Raw genomic sequence first — 18,951 nt, forward strand, 5'->3', positions numbered from 1 at the left:
ACCGACCCTGTTACTACTAAGGTTTGCAACAATGTCTGACTCTCTTCATTAGTCATTAGATTCTTTCTTCTACCCACTTCATTTCCTTTTTCGACTGGACCTTTCCTAATGCTCTCATATAGCATTGCGTCTATTAAACCCATGCACATAATGGTGTGATGTTCCTTATGACAGAGTAAGTACATTAGTACAGCCTTGCACATTTTGCATCATGACCTACCTTCAGTCACTACTGATCTGCATTTAGGGCAGTCGCCCAGGTTGCGGATTCCCTATCTGTTGTTTTGCTAGCCTTTTCTTAAATTATTGCAAAGAAATTGACACATCCCCCCCATGGGTGGGGAGGGTAGAATAACACACACGGTATCCCCTGCCTGTCGTAAGAGGCGACTAAAGGGGGCCCACAGGGACGTTTAACTTGGGAATGTGGGAACGTGGGTTGGCGACCATGGGGCCCTTAGCAGAATCTTGGCATTGCTTCCAGTTACTTGTGCCAAGCTCTTCACTTTTATGTATCCTATTCAACCTCTCTTGATCAACTCTTGTCATTTTCGACCCCAATGTTATTAGGTTGCGAATACTAGGGAGTCTTTCATTTTCATCCCCTTCTTCGCCCTTGTCTTTCTTTGGCCAATATCTTCATTTTTCAAAGTGTCAGACTACTTCCATTTTTCCCCCCTCTTATTAGTGTTAATAGAGGATGGTTACCCAGTTGTACTTCCTCTTAAAATAATAATCACTATCTCACCACCACTACCTTGAGACAATGAAAACATGCTTCTTTCTTTCTTAAAACTTATTGAAAAATGTGGTTCCCTTTATCACACCAAATGCATTCTTTTGCCCTTTTTCCCTTCAGTAAAAAAATTACTGCTGCTCTGGGTAGTTTTCCTTTGTTATGTTGGATGTTGCCTCACAACCACTAAGACAATTGATATGTGCAAGGAGACATTCTTTACTTTCTATTTCATGTTTCAAAAATGTTAAAAGTGTTGTCAGATGATTAGATTGATCACCCTTGTTACATGCCTGCAACATATGAGACTGTCCCCATGCCTTCAGAATCTCATCTGGTAGTGTTGATTACGTGAGTGGGTAAAAAGCATTGCAGTACATTTATCTCTAGTAACCTGTAATAATTCTAGTGCCCTTGTGTTGCCAGTTTATAAAAAAGGCTGCATAAACTGATATACTATCATTTAACGTGCTAGTCTTTTGAAGTACTATTTGCAAGAGTTTGAAATTATAAATCTCAAGCTTATCTCTTTCACACCTCGATTTTATGTGCTTTATGGCTTTCTGATTATTTGATGCAGAGGACAGGAAACTTTCCTCGAGTTCTGATGACCCAGGTACAGTTGCCTGGTAGAGGTATTGGAATTTATCCTCTTCCTCCAGTTTGTCAACCTCATGTTTCTTTTTAAACTGTCCCCAGAAGGCTATTCAGTTATACTTATCTCCATTAAATTGTCTAAGTTCTAGTGTAGGCAATCTCAGATTTCTTTTGATCCTGGATTGACACGAACCAGAACTGGTAACAGTATTTGCCCTAGTATCATTGAGTGCATCATCATATAAAAGGTTCTTATACCTGCTCTTTAAGCTTAATGGGCTATGTTGTCTTCCTCCTTGGACTTGCCAGAGTACCTTACCTCACAAATTCTTTCTTCGAGCCCAATTGATTGTGGTTTTTTTTTTTTTTTTTTTTTTTGCTAGGGGCTTTACGTTGCACCGACACAGATAGGTCTTATGGCGATGATCAATTGATTGTTAAGCTATATCCCTGAATATCTTGAATCCTGCTGTAACCTCTTCTCTTGTGCGTTGTTCCGCACTCAGTCATTGTTTCAAATCATTGCAAGTACTTGAATTTGTTCACTTTTCAACTTGGTAATTTACGTGGGAACGGTCCTGTCATGGTCGCCAGATGTTGAGCTTTTGAGTTAAACAAAATTAATCCTCGTAATTTGCCGACAGCAAAAAACCAACAACTCACTCCCGTCAGCCTTGATTATCACAACAGCTAGAGATAATACATCAAAGCTTTGCATTAGAAAGTCACTTGTTATATCATAGATATTCAAATAAGAGGTAGTCCATGCCAGTGACTTGGCAATAAATTACATTTCAGAACAGAGCCATTGCCCTGTCACCCTCATTGCTAATGCTAATGTTCATTATGATTTCTCATACTGAACATGAGGTCAGACACTGAGAATAAGGTTAACCTTTCTGAATCATGACTCCAGAGTGATTTTTCATTACTTATATTGCTTGAAAGATATGTGAAATGGTTTTCAATAAGCAATGAGATTCTAGCATCTCTTCTACGATAATTACATTTCTCCCTGATATAGCTTAACTCTTCATGCATCAGTGTAACTTATCCCATTTTAAACAGTTTCTTTTGAGCTATAATATTCCTAAAAAGGAAAGTATTCAGTTCCCTGATGTTGCAGGCAGTCATTCGAAGACTAACTTGTACATTTTAGGAAACAAGGTTGTCTAGAAAACTAAGCTGCATAAGCTCCATAAAAATGTTATTCTGAAGAAATTCTAGTAATACTGTGAATTTGATTGAAAATGTTTTAATATTTTGATCTTAATGTAATTTTGTTATTTCTACAACAGAAAGTCTTACTACAAGGCTTGCTGTCTTACTTTATCCTCCAAATTAATTATATGTTCTCTGTAACTTTGCAAACTGACATTAATTACATGCATATATACAAACATACATTATTGAGAGAGAACAAAGCATTTTAATTAAAAGTGTTTTAGGTTCAAAGTCATGGCCATTGAGCAAAAGTAGGTTAAATCAAATAGTGAATATTTAAGATTAACTTAAATATTATATTAGGTTAGTCAAAAACTATTTAAACAAATTCTTATATTTCACGAACTCAATAGTATTTGAAGAACTGTGCAAAAAGCAAATAGTTTTATTTACACATCTAAATGTACATCATAATAATCATTGAATTATGAATGTATCTCACATGTAATAGCAAATAAGGTTATGTTTTGTATTATAATTGCACAAAGAATGTAGGATTACTGTAATGTAATGGTGCATGCTGTGAATAAATGGTTAAATTAAGCAAGTTGCTTTACGTCGCACCGACACAGACAGGTCTTATGGCGATGTTGGGACAGGAAGGAGCTAGGAGTGGGAAGGAAGCGGCCGCGGCCTTAAGTAGGTACAGCCCCAGCATTTGCCTGGTGTGAAAATGGGAAACCACGGAAAACCATCTTCAGGGCTCCTGACAGTGGGGTTCGAACCCACTATCTCCCGAATACTGGATACTGGCCGCAATTAAACGACTGCAGCTATTGAGCTCGGTGGTTAAATTAAGAAAAACATGCATACATACATACATACATACATACATACATTGTTTAGACGAAACATTTGTAGTTCATTGTACTAGTACTAGAATGTTTATGTTACCCAGTAATGTTTACATTGTTGTTATAGTCGATTCTCTTAATGTGATATGGCCCAGGAATGCCACGTTGTCAACGTCGTCCTTTTGTTTTTGTTCCTTCCATTAGGAAACCCAATTTTCATATTAAAAAATGCCACTCTAGCTGTAAAATTACATGTTTCATGGTATATCAGATTATAACGTACATTCTTTACTCATTTCTGGAAAATGGCAATCAACATTCAAGAGAAGTAAGAAATCTGTACAGGTATATCATTTGATATCAGTGTGATGCAAGGTGTTTAATAGCTCCTTTTAACCGACATATGCTAGAGATCAGGAATCCTCAATTGGCCCAACTTGCATTTTTCTCTGTACTGAAAAAGTTTCTCCGAGTGATATTTGGCATATTTTCCTGGGCTACATCACTTAAAATGACTTCCGTAATTACAGTGTGTCTAGAATATTATTAATTAATAAATCTGAAATTTATGTTTTTTTATTATCCTGTCATTAATGTTGTTTTTTATTTTTATTATTAGCATTTAGAAACATTCCTGAAGGAACTGTACCGCCTAACAACAGAGAGTCCAAATGGGGATTATAAAATAAATTTTGTGGAGGCAGCTGTGCTGATCCAGCGTTCAGCTGGTATTTACAGTAAGAAAGTTGAATATTTATGGGATGCATTGATGGATGTTCTGAATTCTTTTCAAGTGAAAAGGTTTGTGGATATTATATTCTTCATTTTATTCTGGTATTGAAAGTATAAGAGTTTACTAATAATTGTGTTGGTGTATTAAATGTCTAATTTTTTTTTTTTGGCTGTTATAATTTTAGTGGCATTACCTAGGATTTTTTTATTATGTTTGTGTAGTTTTATTGTTTATGCAGTTTATTATTATTATCAAATGTAGAAAATATGCCCAACTTAGGCAGAGATGCAGTGGTAAAAACTAAAATACACACGAGGCCAGTGCATTATAAAATCAGATAGTTTGAAATTGATCTTGTAGACGTACCATTTTATGTACTTGTTTTGGCCAAGCTAGAGTTAAAGCTATTACATCATCTGCATACTGAAGCCGCCTTGCTAAAGAAGATCAAATCATTCAAGATAAAGGAGATGCAGACAGCCCAGCTGTTCATTGATGACATCAAGGTATATATTGTCCAGGATCTGGAGGCAAATAACACTGACAACCCAGACCATGTATGACAATGTTTCCAGAGTTACTGCATCGAGAAAGCAGTGCAGCACAGTGTTGCCAGGTCTACAAATAAAAAACCGGTAGATTGTACGTAAAAATTTCGGGAGTTTTAATGAAAATTTCGGTAGTTTCTCCAGCACTGAAATGTTGTAATATAACTAAATTAAAGAACACAATAGTCATCAACCGTACTCTCTGGCCACTCTATGCTTCTTACTCTTATTCTTTGTTTCTTTCTGCCCACTTTTCCTGTAGATATAGTTATTCATCAGATGTAAAAATTCTGTATCAGTTCTGAAGTTGTAGCTGGATGCAGATTTTATATTCTATATGCGGGTCGGGGATTTCCCTTCAAATGATGCAGTCAAGCATGAGTTTTGAGTTTAACAAGAGGGGAGAGATTACGTATTTCAAGCCTAAAATTAATGCGGGGAAAACCTAACGAGTGATTTTATCGATAAAACGTCACGCAATGAGACGAGGAAAGATTCTTTTTGACACAGATATATTATGTACTATTAATCATTATTATTCATTTTCTTTAACTTTGTATTAGAAGAAATTTTGGGAGATTTTTTGTTTTTTCGGGTTTTCTGGTGTGTTGCAAAAAAAAAAAACCAGGAGATCTCCTGAAGTTTTGGGAGACCTGGCAACACTGGTGCAGCATCTGGGAGTCTAGAAAGGAAGACTGAAAATCGTCAAGGGTATGTAGTAGTGGAAAGACAAAGTCCAAAGGCATTCAAAGAGAAGTAAGCTGTTTTCAAAGAGTGGTGGTGGAAGTCTAGGAACAGCCAGAATGAGCCACTCCTGAAGATGATACTAGGTGGGAGCTTGGAGCATCAATTATGAGACGGGCCAGGATGAAGGAATAGCGGCATTGCAAAATAAAAGAATTCACTGGAAATTAAGTATGTAAACATGTTCAGCATTTAAAGAAAGTGAAACAGGAGGCTCTAGTCTTCACGATACACATACACACAGTTTTGTTGTAAGACGTACAAACAAGATTAGGACACAATAATAATAATAATAATAATAATAATAATAATAATAATAATAATAATAATACCCGTGTGGGGATTTACCGGTTACCTCCATCGGGCGCGTCCCATTGGAATTGGGGAAGCTCGCTGGCTCTGCCGCCAGCAGAGTCAGAGGGTAGTAGGGAAATAAAATACCACCGTGAAAAAAAAAAAACTGGTCCCTTGCCAAGGTTACGGCGAAGACTGGTAAATGACCAGAAGCCAGAAAACATCTTGAGGCAACCTCTAGGGCTAACAACCCTAGTTGTAAAAGGATGGGTACCCGTCCAAAGCAAAGTCAAGTCAAAAAGCATGATGGCACAACATTTCAAGAAACATACCCCAGGGGGTATCTCTTCGGATAAATCCCTCGTCGTGAATGCCACGGCGCACGAGTCTCGTTCGGATTCTGGGGGAGACTCGACATCATGCAAGAGACGAGTCGGAGCGTCTCGGTGTACCCCGAAGAGTCAAAAACTCAGGCCAAAATCTAAAACCTTTCTAGCAACTTTCAACATAAATTCACTTACACAAACTGGCAAGCTGAAAACCCTCACCAAAGTTCTTCACGAAAATCAGATATCCATAATGGCCCTACAGGAAACAAGGTACCCAGATGAAGAGATTTTTGAATCCGAAGGCTACCGATTTTTCAAGAGCAAAGCGCAAAGAGGAATCCTCAATGGAGCTGTGATGCTTGGAACCGCGTTTGCTGTTAGAACCAAGATCCTTAAATCGGTTGCAAATTTCGAACCTGTGAATGACAGATTGTCTATACTCACAATTAAATGCTCGAACAAAACCTACGCCCTAGTTAACGCACATGCTCCTACAAACGATAAGAACAAGTCTGATCCAGACGAAGTTGATAATTTCTGGGACCTACTGGATGAAAAATTAAACAAAATCCCCAAACACTATGTCAAGCTTCTTTTGGGTGACTTCAATGCCCAACTAGGTCGTGAACAGAAGTACAAGAGAGTTATAGGAAATTACCCTGCTCACAAAAGAACCAATCCCAACGGCAAAAGACTGGTGTCCATTTGGGAAAATCACAACCTGCAGGTCATGCCGACCCACTTTCGCCATCTACCCAGAAAGCAAATGACTTGGCGTTCTCCCGTCCAAGCTCTCGAAGAGTTCCAAATTGATCATGTTGCAATCTCCAGGAGAAACAGCCCTGAGATTATGAATGTCAAGGTAAAGAAAGGCATCAATGTGGTCTCAGATCATTATATGTCTCTTATCTAATTCAAACCAATTCCCGCAAACACAAGGAAGACAACCAAACAGATCACACGCTTCGACAATGATAAACTTCGGCAAAGGGTCGAGGAGTTCCAGGAGAAGGCTAGACCAAATGACACGGACTTTAACAACGCCAAAAGTCTCCTTGTTGAGGCCGCCAAAGAAGTTGCAGAAATCAAGAGAGGCAAAAAGCATGCCTGGTGGAATGGTACCTGCGAATCAGTCCTCCAAAAAAGACTCAATGCGTGGAAACAGTACTACTCTACGAAATCAGAAAATGATTGGGAAACCTACAAAACCTAACGTGCCCAAGCAGCTAGGGTGTTCAGAACTGAGAAACGTAAATACGAAAAATATCTCATTGAAAAGATAGAACAAAACTTTAGGAAGAATGAAAGCAGAGAGTACTACAGAGCCTTCAAACGCAAACTCACTGGCTATAAACCACCATCTCTATGCTTTGAGCGAAAGGACGGCACACTGGCGACATCAAATGAAGAAAATTGCAGCATTCTGGCAGATTACTTCAAGAATTTACTTAATTGCTCTAAACCTCAAAGCACCATTGAGACCAAGGAACCCTTACTCAGGTACCCAGATTCCAGACCACCCGACAGAGATGAAATCAAGCGCCACATTGCCCGTCTCAAAAATAACAAAGCGCCGGGGGAAGACTCAGTAGTAGCAGAACTATGGAAATATGCACCAGAGGGATCACTTGATATGTTGCAAAAGCAAATAGAAGAAATTTGGAACAAGGAGACCCTACTCGAAGATTGGAAAATAGCTTTGATCCATCCATTACACAAAAAAGGCAGCATGAAGAACATCAACAACTACAGAGGAATATCTTTGCTACCCGTGACCTACAAAATTCTATCACTTGCCATCCTGGAGCGTTTGGAAGCACAAGTCGAACATCAAATAGGTGAATACCAAGGAGGGTTCAGAAAAGGTCGCTCAACAGCTGAACAGATCCAAAATCTCAAAACGATCATCAGATATTGTACACTAAGGTCCAAGCAGTATGTGTCTGTCTTTGTGGACTTTAAGAAAGCGTACGACTCCATTGACCGGGAAGTCCTGCTAAACATCTTAAATGAATTTGGAGTTGATTTGAAACTGCTGGCATTAATTAGAGCCACCCTGACCAATACAATATCCAAGGTGAAGTTCCACGGATGTCTCTCGCATTCCTTTGACATCAAAACAGGAGTCCGACAAGGTGATGGGCTATCCCCGATACTCTTCAACTGTGTTCTTGAAAAGATCATCAGAACCTGGCGGGTGAGATTACAGGAAACCAACTACAGTCCATTGAGAATAGGAACGAAATCCAAGGGGATCGCAACAGACTGCTTAGCATTTGCCGATGATATTGCTGTTCTCTCAAACGACGCAGAAACCGCTAGAGCTCAAGTTGAAATTTTAAAGGAAATTGCCGAACAAACTGGTTTGCAGATATCGTTTGAGAAAACAGAAGTAATGACTAACATCAAAGAGGCTCCACCAAAACTCCATACAAAATACGGGGACATCACCCGAGTAGACAAATTCAAATACCTGGGTGAGATCATCATGAAAAATGGACTGGACAAAGAAGCACTTCGGAGCGAGTACGCAAACTGGAAATAGCCTACCAAACATCCCGCACAATCTACAACAAAAAATGCCTTTCCCAAAACACCAAGATACGTCACTATGAAACAGTTCTGAAGCCAGTAGCTCTATATGCAGCCGAAACCCTGTCTCTAAATGCCAACAAAGGACTCCTCGAAGAACTGGAGAAAAGAGAACGCAAAATTCTGAGAGGAATCTTGGGATCAAAGTACAGAAATGGAATCCATCAAAAGAGATCCAACAAGGAAGTCTACAGCAAAATAGAGAAAATTACCGACACAATCAGAAAAAGACGGGCACGATTTTACAGTCATCTGAGAAGAACGGACGGAAGAAAGTTAACTAAAGAAATCTTTCACTTTTTTGATTCAAACCCCAAAACCACAATTCCCTGGTTTAGAAATACCAAAGAAGACCTGCAAATGCTACATATCTCAGCTGAAAACGCCCTTAACAGAGATCTCTTCTGCAAGAAAATATTGACGAACGGGCTAAACCGAGACGAGCAGCCGAAGAGAAGACACGGTGCCCCTTGGACAGAGGAGCGTAAGCAGGCCCACTCACAAAGAATGAGGGAAATTTGGGCTCTAAAGAAGGCCAAGTTCAGTGTCAAATGCAACAAGACTTAACGTGGTCCTTGATGGCCCCAGCGAATTATATAATAATAATAATAATAATAATAATAATAATAATAATAATAATGCTACTACTTCATCATTTCTTCGCTCTAGCACGCCGGGTCAGGAGTTTTTTGACGCATGCAATTCAGCCCATCTCGAGACCTGACTAGTAGGACAAACCTCGGATTGGCTGGGTGTTTCAGATCCCCACAACTTAGCCTGTCTCAAGGCCTGGATGCCAAGGAGAACATCACGTTGGCCAGGAGTTTCAAATCTCAGCAATTCAGGCTTTCTTGAGGCCTCATTGTCAGGGCGAATTATGCATTGGTCAGAAGTTTCAGATCCCCGCAATGCAGCCTGTCTCAAAGTCTGATTGACAAGGAGAGCCACTTGTTGGGCAGGAGATTCAGCTGACCGGTTTGTGGACCTAGCTCTAGCTTTAGCTGATTTTGCCAAGCGAGTAGGGTTTGATCTCTTTGGTTTGATTCCTGAAGCTACACTATATAATCATCATTTTCCAGCTTCAGTTTCCCTGGCATGGTGACACTGTATACTACTGTACTTAATATTTGGTGATGGGGGTGTTTACTGTTTTAAGGGGAGAAGCAAGTAATAAAGTTAATAAAGATGATGGATAATGGAACAGCTTGAAGGTAAAAGAAAAAAGGTCTGAACCTGCAACAAATGAAAGTATTGGCATAAAGAAGGCGGGGTGGTTTCATGAAAGGCAGGAAAATGAAAGCCTGTTTAGGCCTTGAATGTGAACCTTTGGGAAATAAAGGGAGGAAGAGCTGTGCAAGCTGGGAAAATAAAGCCACTTTAGGCCTCAATTGCCCTAATACCATTGGGGTCGGAAAAGAACAAGAGTTGATGAAGGGAGGGGTCGCTCAGGAATGATTACAGGAGGCTCCTGATATAAGTATGTGGCACCAGTGCCAGACTCGGTTCTGGTATGTGGTTGTCACATCATGCTTTTTAGTTAAATATTTGAAAAAAAATTACTGTTAAGTGAAACGAGGACTCTAAAGAATATAATAATAAAAATAACTGAATAAGAGAGGTAAATTCTAAGACTACACAAAATGATGAATACTAAATCTATACAATATTAAAAAGTAACATGGAATATAAATATGGTGATATAATCACCTAATAACTATGAATCCCAAACCTACACAGTATTAAAAAGATAGAAACACTGAATGTGAATATAGTACAATGAAGATGATAATGAAAATAGCTGAATAAATGAACTGCATCCCGTTGCAGTTCTCTAATATGGATAAGTAGGGACCTGAAAAATTAGCATCTATATGTTTCAAAATTAGAATCTATTTTTTCCAAAATTAGCATCTATTTACAAAGTTAAAATAATCGCATGGTATTATTAATTTTAAAGATTCCAAGTTTATTAAGTGCAATTATTGACCTTGGTTCACACACAATACAAATTCATTGTTCAAACGAAAGCGTTGTCAGTACTTCGGCATTGTTTTTTTTTTTTTTTCAAATTGCACCGTCTGTCTGTAACCACTGTGTTGTAATGAGACAGCACGCACTTGCTATCTACCTTGTTCATTGGGGTCCACAGTAACTCAAGACAGTATTTAGCAAATATGCTGAACTCTGCACTGCAGTTAATGCAGGCATGACATCGCATTTTTCACTTTCTTTCATCTGGGTTTGAATTGCATGTTTCAGAGAAGAGTAACCACACCAGATATCGTTTCGTGAGAGATCTGTTAATCCAAACAATTTCTCAAGCTCATCTAATTTATCAGTGTTATTCAAAATTATTATTTTTTGGATACAAAGCTTGAGAAATTGACACAAAATGCTTATGGTTGGGGTCTTTAGCTTTCAATGTGGCTAACTTGCAAAGTGAAGTATGAGCAACTTTGAGAAATGTGTCACCGAGCTCAATAGCTCTAGTCGCTTAAGTGTGGCCAGTATCCAGTATTCGGGAGATAGTAGGTTCGAACCCCACTGTCGGCAGCCCTGAAAATGGTTTTTCATGGTTTCCCATTTTCACACCAGGCAAATGCTGGGGCTGTACCTTAATTAAGGCCACGGCCGCTTCCTTCCCACCCCTAGCCCTTCCCTGTCCCATCGTCGCCATAAGACCTATCTGTGTCGGTGCGACTTAAAGCAAATAACTAGGCAAATGTGTCTCTACATGCAGCCTGCTGTAGAGGAGTGAGCTTAATAAAAGCATCATTAGTTGCTGCAGAAAAATTCCCCTCACAAATGAAGGTAAAACTGGCGTCAAAGTTATGCAGTTTGGGGTAAAGGAGATGAGAGGTAGGATACAGAGAGCATTCAAGTTCAGTAAGGAGGTCAACCAATCCAGCTGCATGATCTGTGACAAAAACCATGTGGGAGTGAAGCCTATTCACTTCCTGGTCACTCAGATCAGTCAGGTACTTAATGCCGCAGTTGTTGAATGTCTTTCATGTCGGACATCTTGAAAAATGTAACAACATCAGAAATATAGCACTCAAATAGAAGACAGCCTGAAACCAGCTATTCCATCGGGTTATGACAGGTGCAGTAAAAAGCTTTGCTTCCTCTGAAGCACCATACTATGATGTTAAGAATTGTAAATAATTATATTTTCACTTTCTTGTGTTCAAAAATGCAGACTTTACCATCACAACAACATGATTTAAATCTGTCATCACTGCGACCCAACTATTGCCAACCAAGCTGATCTTATGTGCCCAGCACTGTACATACATTAAATGATCCCCTATGACCACACTTATTGTTTCATGTCACTAAAAAAATACTTTAACTGCATCATATGCTACACTATAACTGCGCAGAGCTTCTAAAACAGCATGAGGGCAGTTTGTAGCATTTCCTGCATCAAGATAGTTTACAGAAACGACCTGCAGCTCTCTTTTCGATCTGGCTGGGACTTGGAATATGATAAAAACACAACGGCCCATTCTATCTGTAGTTTCATCACAGAGTATGTTGATGTTCTTCCCCACTAGAGCCTCTGCTTTTCTTTTCTGGTGGTCAGATGCAACTTCTAGAAAGGAAGAAAGACCTCAAATTATAACAAAATAAGTTAAAATTACTGGATCAATTGGGTACGGGTAAGATAGTTCGATATGGAAATCGCACTCAAATTCAGTATCCTTCAATTTTGTGCGTGGTTTTGATGTCATAATACCTAAACTGTACCCGATCAATGAAATCAAAACTACCCGGTAAATATACTTCACGTAGAGTTCTCACACATGGCAGCTCTTCATTTGAAACTCAGTAATCCAGGCTCTTAGAGCTCTTTGCTTTCCAGCTTTTCCAGAGGTATATTTGTTTTGGAAAATACTTCAACTGTGCATTTCGAGAAGTTTATCTGTGGAAATTTTTCATCATTTACAGCTATCTAACTGTGTAAGCACAGAAGATTGCTTTCTTTGAGACGTACTAGCAGCAGGGGTTGAACTTTCATTATCGTGTCGCTTACCCACGTGTTTTTCAGATTTAACATGTTTCACAATGCTTTTTTTTCCCCCCCACCCAACTCAGCAATAACAATACTTGCAAAACACTGTTGCTGAATCTGTGGCATATAAACCATCCTTTGCATATTGCTGAGCCCTTTCGTGCGCAGTTTTTGTCATGTACCCCATAACTTAAACGATCGCTCGACTTTCTACTCTTCACTAGTTTCAATTTTGAACAACAGGAAAACAATGCTGCGTCTATCTCGTTATTTCCGTGCAACTCGATTTACATTTAGATAATAATCAATACAGATCTTATTCCCCTTGCTATTCCCATTGTAAATAGAGTAGAGTCTCGTTAATCTGAACTAATTGGGACCGGAGTCTGTTCAGATTATGAAATTTTCAGATTAATTGGAAAATATTTTCTAATAATAATTTTGTTTCTACGTCCCGCTAACTACTTTTACGGTTTCCAGAGACTCCTAGTACCGGGATTTTCTCCAGGAGGAGTTCTTTTACATACCAGTAAATCTACCGACACGAGGCTGACGTATTTGAGCACCTTCAAATACCACCGGACTGAGCCAGGATCGAACCTGCCAAGTTGGGATCGGAAGGGCAGCGCCTCAACCGTCTGAGGAAAATAGTTTCTACAGTACAGTACAGTACATATTGTAATTTGAAATATCCATTCTTTAGCAGTTGCATTAATAAAATACTGTATAAAATTACAGTAGATTAGTTAAAAACATGTAGAGGAGAAAATGACAATGAAAATGACATTAGCGAGTGGATGGAAGCTGACTGTCATCAATTACAAACAGACCAAGAAATTGTAGCTATGGTGGAGAAAGAATCTAGAGTTGATGAGGAACAGACTGATGATGAAGAAGACCACAATGAACAACTAGTGTAATATTCAGATACCACGGCTGCTTTAGAACTTTCCGTACGCTACGTCAAGCAACACACCGCTGCTACGCCCACTGATGTGATGTTTATGAGATGCTGGTTTAACACTGCGTCTTTGAGTAGGTTCCAATCACTGCGGCAAAAGAAACTAACAGACTTTGTAAAGATAAACGACCAGTGATTGATGGTTTATGATGTGTAATTATGTTTACATTAAGTTATTCTAGTTAAATATGATTAATAAAATGCAAGTAAATCTTCGTTGTATAATATGTTCTTTCATTTTAACAAGGAGAATAAAAATAAATGACTATTTCAGTTCGGATTAACCGGACTTTCGGATTAACGGGGTTCAGATTAACGAGACTGGTGTATCGATTAAAGTCAGCAAGCAGCAATCGATCGGCTACTTTTCTTCATTGATTGGAATGGTCAAAAGATTTATGCATCATATTTTGAGTATTTCTGGCGATTTTGCTTAAATATGTTGTTTTTGCCAGTAAAATAGCACTTTGTTGCACTTCTGTTTATGCGTAAAAATGATTTTATTCCACATTAGAATTACCGTAGCCTTGGATTCAATACAAGGTTAAAAATTTGCGTTTATTGCAAATATTTTTTCAGGTCCCTACAGATAAGCATACTTAGCACTCTCAGCAGTACAACTGTAGCCTCCAAACAAAGAAAGCTGATATTTCTGGAAAAATATTAGTTTCAAACAAAATGTATACATTGCTTCTTGTAGAAAATTTAATTTCAATGCCACATGCTACACTTCTTTTTTCATTCGGTTCAACTTTTACCTGTTATTTTAGTTACAGTTTGAGTCTGTAGTACAGTAATTCGCCATGGACCACAACCATAAACACAAGTAAGTGAATTTTCTCAAAAACCGTTAGTTACGAAGAAAGAGCATACAAAGTTTCTTGTAGAAAATCTAATGTCAAGGTCTCATGGTGCAGTTCATTTTTCATAGGGCTAACCGTTTATCCATTACTCTATTTGATATAGTGCAAAAATTGCCCAAATTAGGACATAGCCCTGTAAAATCCCCACGAGTTCAAAATGATTAATATATCAAAATCAAAAGATTTCTAGTTGTATCCTTACGTGGGTTATGATCTTCATTTCCGTGTTGCCGTTTAACTAATAAGATAGAGTTTGAGGGATGTTCCACCATTCAACACATTATAAAATATATTAATTTATAAGAAGACCAGTTTCGACTTCCTTGGAGTCATCGTCAATTCTTGTTGAAAATCAAATCAAGGGGAATCTGATAACAGTCATCATAATAAAAAATTATATACCTAAAGGCGATTGCCTGGAAACACATCAATGGGTTGCAAAACTTTACCTTGAAATGTAACGTACACATGGTAAGCAGTACTTGGAACTTAAAAAGTTCTTAGTTGTGGCTTAAACTGTCTTGTGTTCATGTAACACAGAACACTTCAAACATGCACTGGTTGAAAATATACACAAATACGACATGAACACTTATAATGATATGAAACACATGGTGCTTTAAGAGTGTTCTTGGACTTGATAGTCTTGTTTCTATCTGAATAAACTGGATGAAATATATATACATTGAAATGAAATGTACAAACTGTCGTGTGTCAGCGCAAGCGGGAACAGGGTGAGTAAGCAGTACAAATATCATTTCAATTTAACTCGAACACACACACAACAGTTTCTCATTCTTTCTTTCTTTTTCCTCAGACACCCACCTTCAATGCATGTTTCCATAAGCCAAGGCCATACCATCACCATTCTACATCAACAATAGTTCACAACAGTTACAACTGCATAAGCAAGTGTTCCATAATGAAGGATGTTCCCCCAGCTCTTCAACCAACTTAAATCTACTAATAAGTTTATTCCATACTATCCTAAAACACTGCAAGATTACATAAACTAAAACCAGCAAGTTCTAAATGTTTTCACTGTCAAACGTATTTTCATTTCAATTATGTCATATATTCAAGTTGATTGAAACAGGACTGACAATTATGTTCTGTGTTCCACAAACACACGGTAATTTTAAATTAGATCAAGATCTTTCTTAAAATACTAAGCATTTCAAGCCAGTGTATAATTTCAGCTGATTCATGTATCCATGTTGATGAAAGGTCCAAGAAGTCTATTCCGCATCTTCGAACACACGTGCAGTGTTTTAGCCAAGATCCAAGAACTTTCATAAATTACCAAACGTTTCATGTGATTGTGTGGTATAATAGTCATCAAGTTTTGTTTCAAAAGGTTCACATATTCCTGTTGATTGTGGCAAGACTGATTGATAAGTCTATGCCGAGTTATACAAGCATACGACAGCATTTTTACTCATATCCAAGAACATTAAAGTGCCATGTGTTTTATCATCAGTGTATAAATTTTCAGTCAATGTGTATATTCTCAACTACGATAGTGCATTTGTTTCCAATAGATTGAAACAAGACCAACAGTTCTATTCTGTGTTCCACGAACACATGACAATTTTTTAACCAAAACCAAGAACCTTTTAAATGCCAAGTAGTTTATGCCTTTGTACATTTCATTTCAGTTTATATATATTTCATCCATTTTAATCAGATAGAAACAAGACTATCAAGTCCAAGAACACTCTTAAAGCGCCATGTGTTTCATATCATTATAAGTGTTCATGTCATATTTGTGTATATTTTCAACCAGTGCATGTTTCCAGTGTTCCGTGTTCCATGAACACAAGACAGTTTAAGCCACAACTAAGAACTTTTTAAGTTCCAAGTACTGCTTACCATGTGTATGTTACATTTCAAGGTAATGTTTTGCAACCCATTGATGTGTTTCCAGGCTATCGCCTTTAGGTATATAATTTTTTATTATGATGACTGTTATCAGATTCCCCTTGATTTGACTTTCAACAAGAACTGATGATAACTCCAAGGGAGTCGAAACCGGTCTTCTTATAAATTAATATATTTTACAGTGTGTTGAATGGTGGAACATCTCTCAAACTCTATCTTATTAGCTGTATCCTTACCAAACTTCAGCTTAATTGGTCTAGTAGTTTTCAACCTTATCTCGAACAAACAAACAAACAAACAAACAAGTATGCTGACACTATGTCATTTTTATTAATAGTAGGTGCGGTAGATGGTTGCTGTGAATTGCAGTTATGTATAAAACAGAAATTATTGGTATTAATAAGGACCAGCTGTATGGATTAGTCTTAATGGCCAATTCCAGGCGTCGCCTGTTTACATTTGTACATTTCTTTTTAAGATATATATCAAACTTACTATCTAAACAAATTGAGATGTATACATAATAACATCTGGATGATACTTAACAACCTCCACAAATTTAAATGTTGTAAACCTGATGTATGTAATTTTATAACATTTTAAACGTAGCCATCGGTGTTTATATGGAACGGACTTTTAACTTTACATGCCTTTACATTTTTTCTAAATTCTGCGAATTGTGGTAACTTTTATTGGTAATGTTAAGATATTGTTTACAAGAAGGACAAAGGTACATTTTGCAGGAAAAAACCAAATGTGTAAGTTGCATAATGTCTTCATAATGTAGTTAAAGGCGATCGTCGTGTGTTTACTTGACAACGTCGTGGGATTACAGGCGAATCAGTGCTATCGTGACATGGCATGAGAGGCTAATAAATCTTAAACTCCGCATCAAATACGATCACTGAATGATAAAATGTATATTTAATATTACAGTAAGTAATAATAAAGAAGGGGCGTGGTGGCAAAGCGGTCAAGCTTTTTTAGAACCGTCAAGACGGACTGGGTTCGAGTCCCAATTAATGCATGTGTGATTTTCGAGGTGAAAGTCATGTCTGGTGGTTTGGATTTTGCATAAAAATTAGGTCCCGTGGTTTATGATAGTGAGATTATCGGTCACATAAAACTACAAACTTCATTCCTCCTCTTCCTCTTAATAATAATAGTAAGGTATATAACTACAGATACTGGTACTGACATGTGGCCTACTTAATAGTGTTTTTATGAATTGTCACACATTTATTTAACACTAATAACAGTGAATGTAAAATGACCTAAAATATTTAAAAACAAGGGAACATTCAACGCTTTAGTGGCCTACAGTTTGAATGAAGGCTTGGTCAGAAAAATATAATAAACTGAAACAAAAAATTTGTTCATTCTGCTTCTGGTATAGACTCATCAAAATACCATTTCCCACGAAAAAAAAACGAGTCATCGGTAATTTTCTTTCAATTTCACTTACATTTGAAAAGCACTCGCCTTTCGTCGGTGGTTCATAAAACAGTTTAGCTTCGTCGTTCCACTTGTGAAAATTGGTTACAAAATAAATATCACCATTACTTTCAGTTATGGTACAAACATAATATTTTGAATGTTTCTTTCCGCTGTATTTTCCAAGTACGAAGTCGCCCACTTCTAAAGCTGTATCACGGGGTGAATTTTTATCATCTGCTTTGATCTTGTAGCCTGGATGTAAAGAGTATGTGGTAGTAGTTTCAGAATAATAATATTTTCTTGCCTGAAGTATATATCTTTTGAATGGCTCCACATAATGAATATCATGTGTTCCTGGTAGTGCACAGAAATGTAGTTTGGTCGAAGTCCACATAAAGAAGACCGACCGATTGAATGATGTGGGTATTCTTGTTTAAAAACTTTGTATGTGTCTTGCATTGTGACGCACATGGATCGTTTCTGTTTTTTAAATTTTTGTCCAGAACTGTCCTTTATGGAGATAAAATCTCTTGCTCGAGGAGATGGCCAACTGATATCATCCAGACTGAGAAATTTAAGAACTTCTTGATTTGGAAGTGAAGACTTCCTGTGCTTGCTGGATGTAGATGAATTTACACCAAATTGTACATTCAGCGCAGAAACAACTTCCCGTTTCTTCCGCGGACTCACTGGTAAAGCCTGCTCTCAACGCTTTATAGCGTTCCCCAATGTTTCTTTTCATTTATAAGCAGACATTGGCATACTTGGCTCTACAATCGATGAGATGGTTGTGTTGATGGACTTGTAGAACAGGAAGTAACTGTTGATAAGCCCGGAAGTTTCTTCACCGATTCTCGTACCTGTTGGCGGTGTACACGTAACTGAGCAGGTGTCATCTTCCTTCTCCTCCTTGCATGCCTTTCCTTTATTTTAAAATCCTCATCATTCCTCTTTTTCTTGCAATACCATTTATAACATTCCTTGTGAGTAAGTGGCATTATTAACCTGTCAGCGTGGAGTGCCAAGCACTGCTCGTCATGCAGTAAGCATCGTGTGCGGTGGAGTGATGAGCACTGCTCGCATGGTACATGCATGTTCTGTACTGCGACCTAGCGGTTACGATCGATGTCGTTTGTGTTTCAACTCATTTCTCCTTGAAGCGGAAGGTTTGAGCTTTCGAACGATATACCTTGATCCTTATTT

The 18,951-nt window shown here is 38.0% G+C and overlaps 2 protein-coding genes across 2 annotated transcripts in view; both read left to right on the plus strand.

The window, feature by feature from the left end:
• The window catches only part of LOC136867230 (condensin-2 complex subunit H2), a 266,034-nt gene that overhangs the window by 46,466 nt on the left and 200,617 nt on the right, over positions 1–18,951 (plus strand). The window contains exon 3 of the mRNA XM_068227053.1: positions 3,971–4,152. Coding sequence (XP_068083154.1) covers positions 3,971–4,152 — 182 coding nt within the window. The remainder of the gene's footprint in view (positions 1–3,970; positions 4,153–18,951) is intronic.
• LOC137498870 (uncharacterized) overlaps positions 4,351–18,951 on the plus strand; it is a 31,367-nt gene continuing 16,766 nt past the window's right edge. Inside the window, exons 1-2 of the mRNA XM_068226537.1 lie at positions 4,351–4,377; positions 4,477–4,641. Of these exons, the coding sequence (XP_068082638.1) occupies positions 4,351–4,377; positions 4,477–4,641 (192 nt within the window). The remainder of the gene's footprint in view (positions 4,378–4,476; positions 4,642–18,951) is intronic.

Source organism: Anabrus simplex, chromosome 3 (genome assembly GCF_040414725.1).
Source record: "Anabrus simplex isolate iqAnaSimp1 chromosome 3, ASM4041472v1, whole genome shotgun sequence".
Taxonomy (NCBI): Eukaryota; Metazoa; Arthropoda; class Insecta; order Orthoptera; family Tettigoniidae; genus Anabrus; species Anabrus simplex.